The sequence below is a fragment of the Pyrgilauda ruficollis genome, unplaced genomic scaffold (assembly GCF_017590135.1).
Source record: "Pyrgilauda ruficollis isolate IOZ18807 unplaced genomic scaffold, ASM1759013v1 scaffold41, whole genome shotgun sequence".
Lineage (NCBI taxonomy): Eukaryota > Metazoa > Chordata > Aves > Passeriformes > Passeridae > Pyrgilauda > Pyrgilauda ruficollis.
This window is the reverse complement of record NW_024525601.1, coordinates 7295451-7311951: the sequence shown is the minus strand read 5'-3', so window position 1 is coordinate 7311951 and position 16501 is coordinate 7295451. Positions and strand designations below refer to the sequence as shown.

The 16501-nt window shown below is 39.0% G+C and overlaps 1 protein-coding gene across 1 annotated transcript in view; it reads right to left on the bottom strand.

Annotated features, from left to right (window-relative positions):
* The window catches only part of GREB1L (GREB1 like retinoic acid receptor coactivator), a 75662-nt gene extending 59367 nt beyond the window's left edge, over positions 1–16295 (bottom strand). Inside the window, exons 1-3 of the mRNA XM_041477780.1 lie at positions 16282–16295; positions 1343–1502; positions 877–1074 (exon numbers count right to left, since the gene is read on the bottom strand). Of these exons, the coding sequence (XP_041333714.1) occupies positions 877–1074; positions 1343–1499 (355 nt within the window). The 5' untranslated portion in view covers positions 1500–1502; positions 16282–16295. The remainder of the gene's footprint in view (positions 1–876; positions 1075–1342; positions 1503–16281) is intronic.
* Positions 16296–16501: the final 206 nt, after the last annotated feature.

Genomic DNA, 16501 nt, shown 5'->3' with positions numbered 1-16501 from the left:
AGGTGCAAAACCATTTCAAAATTGCAGCTTTTGATGAACTGTGCACAAGGAATTCCATGATTCAGGAGGATATTGAATAAAACGTCAAAAAGGGCATTTGGACCTGGTGGGAATAGTTCTTGTTTTCAGGTGTCTGAAGTCAGCAGGGAGATGTTTTAACAATAAACACATCTAACAACTATAAGCAGATCTTCCTTTTTTTGAGGAAGCTAAACCTTCAGAATAGAACAATTCTGGGATAAGATGAACCAATCACAAATTTTTCTTAGGCCAAGTAGGAACATGCATAATTACCTGGTTCTTTCTTTACCACATTTAAACCCAAACAAATATAGTATGGTCAAGAATTTTGCTCATCTTGAGCAACAACAAATCAGGACAGCTCAGGGTAAGGAAGCAATGGCCAACAGGCACATGGGGAAGACAAAACAGACAAGCTTCCACTACCAACCTTCTTGTCACCTCAGCAGCAGAAAGTACACTAAGTGTCCTCCCCATTTTCTTCCTTCAGCCCACGGAAGCAACTAAATCCAGCTTTGCCAATGTTTGGAGAATCATTTAGGGATAGGCTGAGAAGGAGCCATACTGATGCCAACTCATATAACCTCTTTGAGGACAGTGAATCAATGAAAACCGCAGACAAAAAAGGGTTTTCAGAAAATAATGATGTGCCACAGCAGTCCTCAACATTGCTTTCAAATTATACATTAAATTTATTGTCCTCAAGTCCTTCTAATCCGTATTTTGTCAGATCTATGGCTTTGACTATAAACTGTATTTTCAGACTTTCTAGCTCAGGAATTTGTAACTGCAGAGAGTGCATATTATCACTAGAATCAGGTGTGGAGATCACACAGTAAAAAAAAGGATACCAACCATCAGTAGTGCAAGACCCTTCCGGGGCAGGTTTTTGCGAGTATGGGATTGGTGGACTACTTGAATCTGACATGTCTTCATCCTCTTCTTCATCTTCCATTTCATTAACAGTTTGGTTGGTAGAAAAGTCCAGGTTTCCATTTTGTGAATAGCGATGTACTAACTCTTTATCCAACTCTTCTACCTTTGGTTTCACATCTGAAGAATAAAAATAGTAAAAATAATAAAATATAGTAAAAAATAAAAAAATTAGAAAATTAAACTTTTCAACAGTATCTCCTTTTAATATACATTTATCTCCTTTTAAAATAACCAGCATGCCATTCTTTCCCCTTAATGATGCTCAACATTCAGATTTTGTCACACAATTAACTGCTGTGCAGTTTCTGTTTGCTTTTTTTAAACAAAACACACCCCTTTTCACACACAGAAAAACAACTGAAACGTGCCATACTTTCATGGTTACCTTCCGGCAGGAAAGGAGGCTGGTCAGGATCCAGGTACAGCTGTGAGAAGATTGGCCGTGGAACAACACTGCTACATCTCAGAGAAGCTTCTATGGAGTTATGAAGAGCTTCTTCGAAACGGGCAGATTTTAGTTGCCCTGCATATGAATTCCCCATGATCTAAAAACACAATTAAACAGCTGATAAGGGGATGGGAACGTCCATGCACAGAGACTTTACAGAAGGTCTTACAATCATCCATGACAGTGATATAAAGTTAGCAAGACAATATGCTGTGCAAACAACATCTCTAACAAGCACCACACGTTCATGTTTCTCTCTCAGTCCAGCAGGCTGCATCCTTCTGTTCCACTAAGCTTTTAGCACATCTCCAACACACTGCTCTGTGTCTTCTGAGTACATGGCCTCTCAACAGCCTTAAGAACCTGCCTGGCATAAAAAATTAATGGAGGATAGATAAAATTATCCATTATTATTATTCTTTGGGGATTATTTAGGATATTCAGGGTGGAATATGGAAAGGTACATGACAAAAAAAAAATTTAAAAATCAAGTTGAACTTCATCTGTTTTTGCAGAAGAGTGTGTTTACATGATTTTTCACATGTCAGTATGCCATTATTTGAAGAAAACCTTTACAGAAAGAAATCTAATTACTTGAATTTTTGTTCTTGCTCATATTAACTGAAATTACATGGAAGGTCAGTTTCTCTGTCTTTTCAGAATCTTTTCACCTCTTGTCTTCAGTGTAATATTATGATTTACATTTGTCTGACCTATCAAAGGATCTAATTATAACAAAAGATATATATATATATATGAGAGAAATAAGAGAAATAAGAGAGAAATTCTAAACCACATGCAGCAAATACAGTAAAATGTCTTTATTTGAAATTATGCTTTATCTATAATTAATATTTCTGTTTATATCAATGATGAACTTAGGAACTTAATTAAATATTCAAGCACAAACAGACCTGTAGATCATTTCTTCTCCTTGGATGGATTCACACAGCCCAAAGACTGTTATATTTGTGCACCCAGCACTGGGATATGGATACTCAAATTCAAACATTTAGTAATAGGGTGGCCACGGAAGGTTTTAAAATAAGCTAAGGGAGACTCACTGAAATATGAAATTTTCCACTTTGCTAGATCATTATACCAAATGACATTTGTTCCAAAGAAACAGCAGTCTAAAATTTTCCAACTTCAGAGAAATGTATTTCAACAGAGAAAAGTTTACCCCAGTTATACCAACAGACACAAAAGTCCAAAACCTTATAACATTATCTTTGTACTTCCCCTCACTAGATGTCACCTAGCCCTACAACGAGGAAGAGACCTTGGCCAAGAAGATAAGTTGGCATTTTGAATTCCTACAGTTCCACTCCTGCTTTATCACCAGGTTGCTCAAGGTCCTCAGGGCCACCTGTAAAAGGGCAATAATCATGACAGCCACTTCCAGCAGCCTTTGAGGGCTGCTGGTGGAGACAAATCGCTAAGAGCTAATTATTACTGCACTACTGGATACACAGGTGTGAAACAAATCAAATTATTCACCCCTAACCTGGGAGAGAGGGTCAGTTACCTGTTCATAGTCTTTATGCACGTTTGGGAAAGTAACTCCCCATCTCTGATTTAGACTGGCTTTTAACAGATTTTGTGGAAACTACACTTCTCTACCCCAACCAGAGACAATACCAGATAAAAACCCATTTCTTAACCTGACACATTCTGCTATTTCAGCAGTGAAATACCTAAGATAAGTAGATTCTCTTTTCCCTTCTACATGTTTTTATTAGATTTGGAGGTGGTAGGAACTGTATACAAACACACAACTACAAAGTGTGTTAGGGAAAAAACTACACTGAAGCAGTATTAAGGCTGCAGAAGCCTAAAGCTTGTCAGGTGTCTTTGAAAAAAAGAATTGACGAAGATCAGCTAAGTGACTGAAATACTCATTTTACTGAAATCAGTGATGATACTTCCACAAAAATAAGTGAAATCATGACAGACTACTATTAAATTTCATGCAAAAAAATTTAATTTCTCTGCTATTTATGTCAGTTATGATGTACTTAAGGTAAGATTTTCAGGATTGTACTCAAATTAAAAGACTTTAATTAAGACACCATAATGAAAATGAATCAACCTTCATGAATCAGAAAATCTGCAATTCCCACAGCACAACATCTGTGTGAAGTCAATTAATATTCCATTGTTGTATAAAATCTATGACAATTATTTTAATGGGAAGCTATTAATAAAGCACAGCACACACACAGCAAAAATGCTGGCAATTTGATTTGCTTCCCTGGCATCTACACAGGGAGACTTGCCTGTGGATGGCGATTGTCACAGATTTACCAGAGAAATGGTTCGTGGTTAATGCTACCAGAGGATGTTTCTAGCTTGCCAAGAGACAAGAAGATTGTTGGTGGAAATGCCAAGCAAAGAAAAGCTGAGGAAGCACAGCCTGTGCGGGCTCCGGTCCCTGCAGCGCGGCAGCAGAGCGGGAGGAAGGGACGCCAGGGATGCGCCCGTGCAGGACGGGGCAGGCAGAGGGGCCGGCGGGGCTGCGGCGGAGGAAGCCGAGAGCCCCGAGAACAGCACGGGGCAGCCGATCTCCTAACACTGCCTGAGGCCATTAGGGCAGCTGGGCCTCATTTGGAGCTCAATAGAGCTGGGGAGGGGACGGGAGAGACTTTTCCTTCGGCACGGGAGAGATGGCAAGACCCTCCAGCAGTGAGCTGCTGCCTCGTTCAGGCTGCGCTTGATCCAGCCTCCCCGAAAGCCAGGAGCACCAATTCAAGCGAGTTCAACACTCCTTAGTGTTTCTGCACTTGATTCTACCCCTAAATGCCTGGTGCGATTAGGAAATGGTTCATTTTCCTCCCCACAGTGAAAATGGGAGCACACCTCAGCAGCGGCAGAGGAGACAGGAGAACGTGCTTTAAATGGACTCCAGTGTGCTGGAGGGGCTCGAGGAGGCAGCAGAGCCTACAGGAAAAATAAATTGATGGAATTTAAAGGGAGGCAAAAAAATAAATAAATAAACCAAACCACCAAAACCAAGGAACATTTCTCTAATTAAGACATGTATCTGCCATAATGCATTTAAATATGACCAAAGCCAATGATTTAACATAACTAAATTAATGCTCATTGTTGAAAAAGTTATCCAAATAATATGTCTATCCAACATTCATACATGAGGTCATTTGGTAAAAACAAAACAAACCAACCCTCTTACTTTCTGTAGTGAAATTTAGACAAGGTTTTCTTAAAATTCCGCCCATCGGGTGCATCAGTGAGCTCAGGAGGATGTGGGAAAGACATTCCATTGTTGAGTTCATCTGAGCCAATCTGACACAGTGACTGAGAAAACAGAGCTGGACTTGACTCAGGAGCTCCTCCCTGATCTCACAAACCTGTTTTTATCCTGCCAGCTCTGGCACATCAGGGCTCACCCTGGTGTCCATTGTTCCGCACCCAGTAACATGGCATGGAGCTCTGCTGGAGCTTTACCTGCGTGCACCAAGAGTTTTCCAGTGGGCAGGAGGTTTGATGAGAGGGTAAATAACCATTTCCATATCTACCTGCACACTAATTGTAGTTAACTCAGCACAGAGCTGGTTAGATTCCTGGCAATGAGCAATCTGCACATCTCTAATTCAGTATTCCAGCCCTCACCTTTCCTTTTACCTGCATAACTGATGGATACCAGTGTAATTCTTAAGTTGCCTGCTTCTCTTGGTGACTTTTTATGGTCTGTTTTGGATTGAACTCTACAGAATGTTAGTATGTGCAAAGTGTATGTGTATTTAGCTGCTATACTTTTTCCTTCCCCACCACCCTACCAAGGAAGGAGGTCCAATTTGGCAACACTCCTTCTAAGGCTCCCCCTCTACCACAACAACTTTCCCACCGTACACAGATGAATTTTATTTAATTTCCTTAAAACTCACTACGGGGATTAGAAGATATTATCAGAATTGAATAATTTCAAAATTACATTTGAAAGAAAACATGAAATTATAGGGGAATTTCCTAAAATTTAGATCACCCCCACCTCCAGGCTCTATCACTCTCAGCATTCTTCTCTGAAAAGATTCAGATACTAAGGCACCATCCAGCACATCTCCATTGCTGCTGTGCTTCTACAAAGCAAATTTCCTAAACCCACTTCAAGTCTTCTTTGCAGTGGCCCATCACTGAACTAGAGGATTAACCATGAGATTTGCTGGAGTGGGAACTGCCTTAAAACAGAGCTGGAAGGCAGCCCTCACATTTCCATCTGTCTCCTTACAAAGACACACGAACAAGGCAATTGTTATTCCTTTATTGGAATTGTGAAATTCCTCTAACCAAGGAAATTGTGAAAGTCTTCAAACCTGACCACAGGTAAAGGAGGATTATTGCTACAGCTTTAAATAAAACAATTAATACGGGCATTCATTGTGGAAAGAAAAACTATGATTACCATGAGCTTCTATCAAAGCAGACAGAAATGAAAATAATAAAAGCAAAATTTCAAAGACAATTGATTTTAACACTGCATCACTTTACTGTGTGGTGAAGGACTCAGGGAAATTGTAATCACTCCTTCAATCTCAGAAGCTGAATTTACAAAAAGGCCTTGTCAATTCAAGCAAATAATTTTGTTCCATGTGGTCACCCAGGTTTCAAAAGATCTGTGCAGAAACATGACATGGGATGTTTGAGAAAAACCAGAGCCCAGGTCCAGAAGTGTCTAAGTACAGTAAGCACTACCCACTTTTAGGGAGGAAAAAAGGAGGCAAAAAGGTGACTATGCTTCTTTACATTAAAAAAACCAAACCAAACAAACAAAAATAAAAGTCATCTCTGAAAAGTGGATCATGACTCAATAACTCTTGGAGCCAGAAGTGCACATTGAGTTGAAGGCTCTGCTAGTAAAAATATAATCAGATCATTCAGTACACCAGATACCACATATTTGGCCTCCAGGTGGGTCATGACCCCAGAGACTTTAAAGGAGAGGAACCGAACTGGAGGATGAGGGAGGGGGTAAGTGTTGTTGTTATGGCTTAAAGCAATTTCACAATTACCTGATAGCGAATGATGAATCTGATGCAAACACCCTCCATTAAGTCAGCTCTATCAAGTCCTTACTTTGTGTTTAACCTAATAATGTAATTGTGTTCTCCAAAACACATAATCTGGCTTCTGATATGGCCTACCCCACAGAGAAGTTTCTCTTCAAAGGAAAAGAAAGCAAGTTTCTCCACAAAGGCACTGCCAGGCCCAGCACAGCTCCTGTATCTCAAAGGGTTATCTCAGGCAAAGAGAGAGCAGGCATCTATTTGTGCTGCAGAAAAACTGAACTGGTTGTTTCAGGTACAGCTAGTGTTTTTGATTGTTTGCATCATTCTTAGTCATGTTCTGGGAGTATTATTTCTTCCCATTAGAGCATCACTAGGATGTACCCTGAACATGCATACAGCAGAAAGAATGTCAGGTAATAATGACAATAACAAATATATACACTCACTAAAAGTGCAGACTTCAAAGTCAAAAGTCTATGTACTGCATAGACTGTAGCATTCAGTGGGGAAGACTTATGTGTGACTCAAAACAAGATGGTAAGGTGGAGTAGAAGCCTTACTTCATAACCACTGAAAGACCTCTTTTTTCCCCCCTCACAGTCTTTTCAAGTTTTTGACATTCTCACCCTGTTTTGTCTTCATTAGGGATATTCAAACTCAGCCGTAAAAGAGCTTACAATCCTATGTAGCAAGTGACAGAAAAATAACTCATTCACAATGTCTTTCAAGAAAAATGAATTATTAATTTGGATTTCCCCTATTTACAGTGCAGTTTCCTCTAATTTTTATTTTTTGTTTTGTTTTTAAGAAAATATTTTTGTATCTAGTACTATTTAGAGTCTCATCTTTGAGTCTAATGCTGTCATTACTGTGTAAAAGTAATGGGAAGGATCAAGAACACATATTTTTTCCTGACAAGGTTATTTCTCTGATTGCTCAATTAATGGTATCTGTACTTGGAGCATTGCATCAGATAGTCTGGGATTTGGACAATTCCTTGCACAGAGACAGAAAAATGCATACACTGCACAGCCAAATACAGGGTGGTGGAAGAGGGCAGCTGTTTCCCCACAACATCAAATATAAAGCAAATCACAAGTGGTTTAATATGGAGACTGCTGTGCCCTTACTGCTCCATCCCTTCTGTCCCAAGACCATTCCTACAGTCCTCAGGAACAGCTCACAAAACAATAAACGTACTAAAGGTAAAATTAACAGCTGGATGCAGGATGGTGTTACTAAATTGAACTTACATGAATGAACTTCAAATCACCCCCGAGTGATTTAAAACAAAAATTAGGTCTGAACTGAGTTTTAGAAATTCAGTGGCCTGGGAGTTTTCAGCTTCACAGAATAAACCAGCAGTGACGTGACACTGAGGCTGGCAAAGGCAAACCAGCAAAAAAACAGCACTGAAACACCATCTCATCTCTTTTACCTCAAGTTCTTTTTAACAGTGTTATCCACAGAGCTGTGCACACAAAGAGCAGTTTACAACCACAACCAAACACAGAATACACTGAGAGGCACAACGGTACAGAAGTCACTGTGAGCTGAGCTCAAGTCAAGTTTTACAAAATGGCACTGGTTTTATTTTTCACCAGGTTATGGCTCCCACTCAGGAAAAAAAATGCTGCATTCTAGATAGGTTAAACTCTTACAGCACAGTGAGAGGAAAACTGGTGCAGGCAGTGCACCAACACATTCCTCTAGTGAGGATTGAGGTGATTTAAGATTAAGCATGTTCCAAGCTTCACTTGATGCCATTTGCTAAAAAAACAGATGTAATAAGCAGCTGAAGGAAAACATATAAAAGATTTCAGGAGTTAATTACGTGGATTTAGCCTACTCTGACTGCAAAGCTTTTGGAATCCTTTCAAATTGTTATGAAATGAGCAGATAAGTTACTGTGGAGGTTTTGTAGGGTTTTCTAAATAAATCAGTAGAAGATGGAGCAAATCCTTTTATGCTGCAGGGACCTTTCACAGTATACATAGGAAAAGGAACATTACTATGCACCCTTAACAAAAGGGATACACTTTTCTTTCAATAGAAAAAACCTTCAGGTGGGAAAAAAAAAAAGTGTTATCAACCTACAAACATCGCTTTTGATTTTGAAATTTATGTATTGTTAAAAGACTTCGTTGATATATGCTCACATAGTTGTGGCAGGAATGGCACAAATAAATCACCATGGAGCACTTTTGAAAACCTCAGCTCGCCTCCTTAAAACATGCATTCTCATACACAGCTTTCCCCACTTATGTTTTCTGTCCTATATCAACAGGACTATTAACCATATTATTAATGCCAGTGCAATACAACCAAATTAGCAATGTTAATGTTAGCAAATTAGCAATGTTAATTGATGTTTAATCCTAGCTATAGGATCAAGGCATATTTTTGCTGTATAATTTTGATTTTGCAATTAGTAGCAGACATGAATTACAATTTATTCTTCTAACAACCTGGAGTGTTCGCACAGTCAGGCAGTAATGTTTGAGTCACCTCTGTGCCCAGCAAGATCATGGAGCAGATCCTCCTGGAAACTATGCTAAAGCACATGGAAAATAAGGAGGTGACTGGTGACAGCCAACACAGCTTCACTAAGGACAAACTGTGCCTGCAAATTTGGTAATCTTCTACAAAGGGGTGAGAGTGGTGGGAAGAGATCCCATGTGGAGGAATCTCACAGGCTTGAGAAGTGGTCCCATGAAAACTTCATGAAGGTCCTGCACCTGGGCTAGGACAACCCCTGGCATAAATACACCCTGGATGGGGAATGGATTGAGAGCAGCCCAGAGGAGAAGGGCTTGTGGGTGTTGGTTGACAAGAAGAGCAACACGACCCAGCCATGTGCACCTGCAGCCCCAAAGGCCAACCACATCCCGCTCCGTCAAAAGCAGCACAGCCGGCAGGCCAAGGGAGGGGATTCTGCCCCTCTGCTCTGCTCTGGTGAGACCCCATCTGCAGTGCTGCATCCAGCTCTGGGGTCTCCATCGTACTAAGAATGATGTGAACCTGCTGGAGCACGTCCAGAGGAGGGCCATGAATATGATTAGAGGGCTGGAGCACCTCTTCTGTGAGAAGAGGCTGTAAGAGTTGAGGCTGTTCAGCCTGGAGAAGAGGAAGCTCCAGGCAGACCTCCAGTCCCTAGGAGAAAGCTGGAGAGGGACTTCTGACAAGGGCAGGGAGTGACAGAACAAGGGGAAATGGCTTTAAGCTGAAATAATATAGATTTACAGTAAGTATTAGGAAGAAATTCTTCACTGTGAGGGTGGTGAGGCTCTGGGGTTGGAACTAGGTGGTCTTGAAGGTCAACCCATTCTATGATTCTATGAATTAATTTAGCTACCACTCTTAATAACACAGCAGATAATATAATATGTAAGCAATTGACATAATAAAACAAGTACAAATTTGTTCCTCAAATAAGGTATTGAAAATCAGTAACTGTTCCCAAAGCAAATACATTTTAATTGAAACTTTGTTATTTTTATATAATTTTCATATACATAGGTGTTTAGTCATTCACTAACAACATATATTCTGTTAATACACAGATCTTATTGTAATTTATTAGCTAACAACTATATTTAGTAATTACAAACTATTCAGAAGCATTAGAGATATAAAATTTATTTATGTAGTTTACAAAAATCTATGAAGTACATTATATTTTCAGATGCACCCATTAATTTAAAGCTTTGTTTCTAAGTATGATTTAATGTTCATTTCAAGAGAACACAGTCTAATATTCCACCATTAAAAAAAAAAAATCCATAACTAGGAAGCTCAGTGAATGGTCTTTCTAAATAAACCCAAGTCTGTGCTTGTCACCAATTTTAATGCTGGGAACAATCACTAATTTCTGACTTTTATGAATTATATTTTTGTTTGTATTTCGTTTGTGGTTTTATATTTGTTATTATGGGTTTGTATATTTGTTTGGGGTTTTTTTCCCAGTTGCTTCTATTCCAAGAAACTGAAAGGCAAAGTCACCAATGTTTCCAAAGAGCCATGTAATGCCATAAAAAGAAGCAATCACAATGCTATCTCAGTTGGCATTGCTGAGAAAATGAAAGGAATGATCATCTATTAAGCACTTCAGGACTGGGCACCTGGAAGCTGAGCACTTCACCTACAATCCCAGGCATACTTCGAATGCCTTATCAACTGAGTTTGTGGACCAACTCTTCAACACAACTGGACTAACAAAGACCACCATATGAAGCTAATGATATTGAAGTAATTTCCAGTCACCGAGTTTGCTCAGCTTGTTTGTGTTTCATTTTTTTCCTGCAAGTTGTCTCTACGCCAGTTCTTCTGATCTGCTTTCAGAGCTAGTACTCTACATATTCACCTGCCTGGTGCTGCCTTCAATAGGACTATGGAGTAGGACTGTGCATTATGGCTTAGCATACATTTATATATTATTTATTTATGTATGCAAATTATTGTAAATCCTTAGGCCACTGGGCTGCAAAATTTTAAGTTTTCAACATCACCGTTTATGCTAATTATTTTTTGTAGGCAGAAGGTACCATTTGCATAGGAACTTATGCTTGACATTTTTAAAGACTGCTCACCAAGATGACACTACTTGATAGGAAACAGAAAAAAAAATCCCTGTTAAGATACAGAAAATAGAAGCTAAAATGTAATCCATTTTGACACATCTCAACATCAGGCTGTACAGCATTAAAAAGAAAATCCTTAATAAAGATCATTTTAGTTATGTATATCTACAATAAAAGTGGTTTTCCCCATGTTCTTTTATTTCTTTTATTTTTAAAGTTTTCTCATGTGAAAGTGCAGCTACATAAGAGAGGAAAAGATATTTTTATTGCCCAGCAATATAAACAAATCGCTATTCATTTCACAGAAACATTAGTGGTTCTGAAAGTTCTCAGTTCTCGAAACACATACAAACTGACACTAATAAAAATAAAACTTTCTGAATAATAGCCATAATGGTAATACAGATTACATTGGCTCTTAAAACTTTCCAAACAAAGATGACCCAATTCTTCACAAATACCCGCTTAATACTTTCTTTTTCCACTGTATTCATCTTATCTGATCCATGTTCTGGTTTCTGACAGCTGCAACAGGCTAAAAATAAAGCCCTGGAGTAAAACTTTGTTGACTTCAACCTTTCCTTTGCTGCAAGCAAACTTTTTTCCCCCATGAAGTTGGCAGGGCTGGAGATGTACCATGGCACTTCTACAAATATGCAACTTGAAAGTAATTTCAGGATTACAAATTAAAAAAAAGAAAAAGTCTCTGCAGCCAGAATGTGCCTCTGACTCTGTACAAAGGGTAACACCCTGCATCCAAGTGATTCACACATGGCATTTCCCCCTTCTCCTTCACTTGTAAAGTGCAAAATTCTGCCAAAAGCACCATCAAGTTTTGTTCCTCTCCCTCTTCAGATAGATTAATGAAAGAATCCCTAACACAGATTTCTAGATTTAAAAATAAAATTTAATCAAGAAGAAATCAAGTCAGCCTTAAGTAATTAAACTAGCCTTCACTAATGCACTTGGATAGAAGGTTAGGTAAGCTGTTGGTTCCTCACATCCTCTGAAAAAGGACTGCTTTTCTCTCTAGAGCCCAGTTTGAAAACAGGCAAGCCTGAACAAGAGTTCTCCTTGGTTTTACAAGGCTTAGTCATCCCTAAAAGGAACCAGCAAAGGTGGAAACGAGCCCCTCTTCTTTCTCAGAGGCTTGTGTCAAAATGTTTGTCAGGTTCCCTCAGAGCACGTATCTGCACAGCTCTTCCAAAAGTACCATTTTCAAATAAGTCAAAATGATCATACCTCTGCCCTTTTGGACTCAAAATATGTTTTAGAATGGAACAAACCAGATTTTTCTTATCTGAAGCTCCCATATAGTCACTAGATAGAGAGGCACATCTAACATTTCTGCAGTCACTTTCAGCCCATTTTCAGCAGAGACAAGAAAAGACCAGCACAGCAAAGCCAGCTGCTTTCATGGCCATTTCTGTGCAGAAAACAATGCTCTGAATGGAGAAGAAAACCCTCTATAGGTCAAAACCGTAACAATCAGCTTAAATCCACAAGTAATGTCAATTTAATATCATTCAGAAACTTTTTGCAACTTCCCTGCTAGTGGGAAACTGTGTCCAAATTTCTCATAGATAATTTTAGTGGAAATGAACTACCAAGTGCAAAGTGCTTTATAGAGTTCTTCCTTTTCCACAACATGTGTTTGTCATGTGTCAAAGCTGACTCTACTTTTTCCCCTCCCCAGAATACCACAAATTCTTCTGTAAAATAAACAAACTTCATCCAGAATCTCCAAAATTACCAGAGGCAACCCTCTTGTTTGAGATCAAAGATGCACTATTGGTCCATCTGCAATATCCCAGATTTTAGTTAGGATGAAATTTGCAAGAAACAGGCAATAAACAGAACAACACTTGAACACCATATCCAGGGATATGGCTAAAAAAGAAGAGTTTTGACGTTCAAGCTACCTTTTCTGGATACTTAGGAATCTCAAAAGTTTTTTTGTGGGACAAATGCCCACAAATGACATTTATACAGCGCCATTTAGGTCTAGAAAAACACCCCCACCTTTATCTTTGCTCAAAACAGAAATCCAAAAATTCAAATCACATACTATTAACACTTAATAGGAGAAGGAAATAATTTTCTGTTTCTAATGCTTATATTGTTCTGTAATGTACCTCATCAACCACTATGATAAATCTGAGGTGGGGGGAGGGGGGGCAGCTATGTTTTACATGAAAAAAAATTGTAGTAAAATATTTGACTTGTTGGAGGCATTAGATACACTTCTGTACTTTTTTCCCCAAAATCTTAATGATGTTTACAGGCTGGACTTAATTTACATGCAACATATGCTAGCACAGGCAATATTGATTCCCAAAGCTGCTATTATGGTTTAATCAGTCAGCAACATGGAATATTTACAGGTCCTATGCATTCTTGATGGCATGCATATAAAACTTCCAGTAAATCCTGACACTGAAGAAACTAATACTCAAAATATTTTCCTGTGACTGTTGCCACGGTAGAATATAAACGCTATCCATAAAATTCTCACTGTAGGCTAAAATCTGCTTTTAAAAATTTTTAAAAACCCAAACTCCTGCTAAATAAACAGTTTATAAACACAAAACAATTTTCTCCAGTAGATGAGAAAAAAATATAATAACACATTTAGATCTATTTTATGTACTCTGAGTAGTAAAATTCTGAAGTTATAAACAAAATTAAGTATTACAGCTCAAATAAGTACTCTTCTAAGCAGTTTAATTATACAGATATAGCACTTAATTCCACATAGATATATATGCAAAATGTGATAGATACTGTCCACAGGGATAAAGCTGAAAATAGTCTCAGACCTCTCATTGAATTCCTACAGCAGAAGCCAGAACAATCTCATTGATAAATAAATCACTTAATCCTTTCTTCATTTGCCATCACCCTATTGCAAAAGCATGAAGCTGAAGCCTAGAAAGTCAAAGCTAAAGCCTGACCTTCCATCTCTGTCCTGTCTGGCTGCTCCCTTGTGTACCCCTCAAACACATGCCATCATTTCCTGATGAGTTTAGAAGGGGTTATCAGGAGAATTTCAGGACATGTGTCAGTTTTGTGGCAACCTGAATGCTATACAAACATCTTCTGTGTTTAATAGGCGATTTGTATTTTAGTAGGTTTATCCATTCCCGACTTTATTTGTTTAAAGGTGCCTTAACCTTGACATAAATCAATGCTAGGCATCTGTATGGAGTACTTCTGAAGAGTTTAAAAATTAAACGCTACAAAGAGCTGTATTTTGCAAGGAGGTTTCTTTCAAAAACAAAACAAACCAACTTGTCAACTTCTTTGTTCACTTCCCCCCACCTTGAAAATGATGCAGTTTATTCTTTTTCTGCTCTTCTTACGGAGTTCTTCTACAGATCACAATGAAACACCAGGCTGGTCACTATAAAAGCACCACGACCACTGACTCCCAAGTACCTTTTTCTTCCTAAAACAACCACGAGTGTTTGTGTAAGACAGCAGGGCCAACGAGTCAGAGGCTCTGGGTCGTGCCTTGCAGCAACCCCCCCTTGCAAAGGAAAACAAAAAGCACTGAACCTTTTCTGCCACATGCCCAGTCCTTCCCCCACCACCTCTGTGGTGAAGACGGCCATTATTACATTTCCTTTCGGGTTATTTACAAGGTCTTGGCTCTGACATTGATTTCTTATCTGTTTCTATGACAGATGTTAAGTGTTAATAAGCTGTCCTTTTAAAGAAAGATAATGCTAAACAAATTATAGGAATTAATTACCCCAAACCTATTCTTTATTTTTTTTTGTCCTGAGCGTGGAAACAAGAACAGTAAAAATTACTCAAGATCCGAAAAAACCCCACACTTTTTTTTTCAGCCAATTAATAAGTGTTAGCAAATTGAAGGAAGTTACACTTTAAGCCAGGCAGTACCCTGAAAAGGTAAAGCAAATTTGTCAGGGAATACAGAACAACCAGGTAGGCACAGCTGCCTTATGAACAGTTTTTTTTAAATTATAAGTGAAGAGTTACTTATTACTTTTTCAGATAATTTGTTCACGGTTTAAATTTTAGGATAAAGGGTGAAAGTTTCAGAAATCTTTTCAGTTACAGAACCATCAAAATGATAAACATTTGGGATCCCAAAGTACACTTCTACTCTAACTGTCCTTTCAGACCTGCATTGACTGCACTATAATAGCTGCCAACATTTGGTAAGGATTAGCCTTTCATTTAGACAAAAGCAAGCATTCCTTAGCTAAATCAGCACTTTTTGCCATCAGACTCATAAAACCTTTTCACAACACAGATTTTCAAGAGAATCCTTTAGGGTTTTAGGATGCTGCTCCTTTTACTAAGTAACAAAATACACCCCAGGGTGTCTCATTGACCGCACTCAGCTGTCCTTTGACCTCTGCAATTGTTTAGCCTAACTTCAGGGCCACAGAATCTGCCTCCCCCCCCATCAAAAAAGGCTAATGTTGCTTCCTCCTAGCACCTGGTGAAGCAAAATCCTGGAGGTTCCCCCCTCTTCAAGATTTATGCCACGTTCCAGATGTTGCCAAGCCAAAGGCTCCTGCCGGCAGGTTTGGGGAGCCCCAAGCGCCGCGCAGAACCCGGGCTGTGGCCGTGACCCCCTCGCTCCGCGCAGGGCTGCCCTTGCCCCCAGGGACACAACAGGTCATAAAGCAGGAACAGATCTTCAGCCTTCTGGGCACGCTGGCTATTTAAATGCAACAAGAAACTATGTGAGCCCAATATTGTGTACTGAGGCAAGCCTCCCCCCCGCCTCTCAGGAGTCAGGGGAAAAAAAGACGTGTGAGAATCTCAGTTGGAAGCACAAATCTAGCCCAATCATTACCAAGATCTGCATTCTTCTTCCCATTTGTTTTAAACCCTTTGAGAGGACAAATAAACAAACAAACATTCGCCCTCCAAGTGCAGAAAATATATATTTAGCTAGTTGCTTAGGTATTTGCAGAGCCTCTAAGTAAAACAGCAGAAGAAGATTGTTACAGCTTCAAAAGAAGTGTCATTAAATAATGAAGTTGACCTCATTGTGGGTATATAAGAAAAAAAAATGGAAGCAGAAATCAGCCCTTTTGCTTTTTGCTTATATGAACTGGATTTCATGATTTTTTTTTAAAGAACTTGGACATTTTACATGCCTGAAGCAAAAATAAAATCGTTATTTACAGTCCACATGGCTCCTAAAATGCAGTCAATGGAAATGAAAGCAGAGATGCTGATCACAAACATACAGTGTATTGTCTATTAGGAAAGGCAAGTACAATACCTTCTCAGATTCCTTTTAACCTATTTGAAATGCAGTCATGATTAAAGGATGCAGCTAAGAGTTTGTGAAGCCTTGCTGCAATCCTGAACACCTGAAAAATACACCTGAAAAACAAAAAGGGAGGAAAAATCAGAATTACTCATGCCAGCATATAGTTTATAACAAGACAAAAAACCCTTCTTGTGGAAACCTAGTCTAGGGTGAAAAAAGGTGGCCCAAT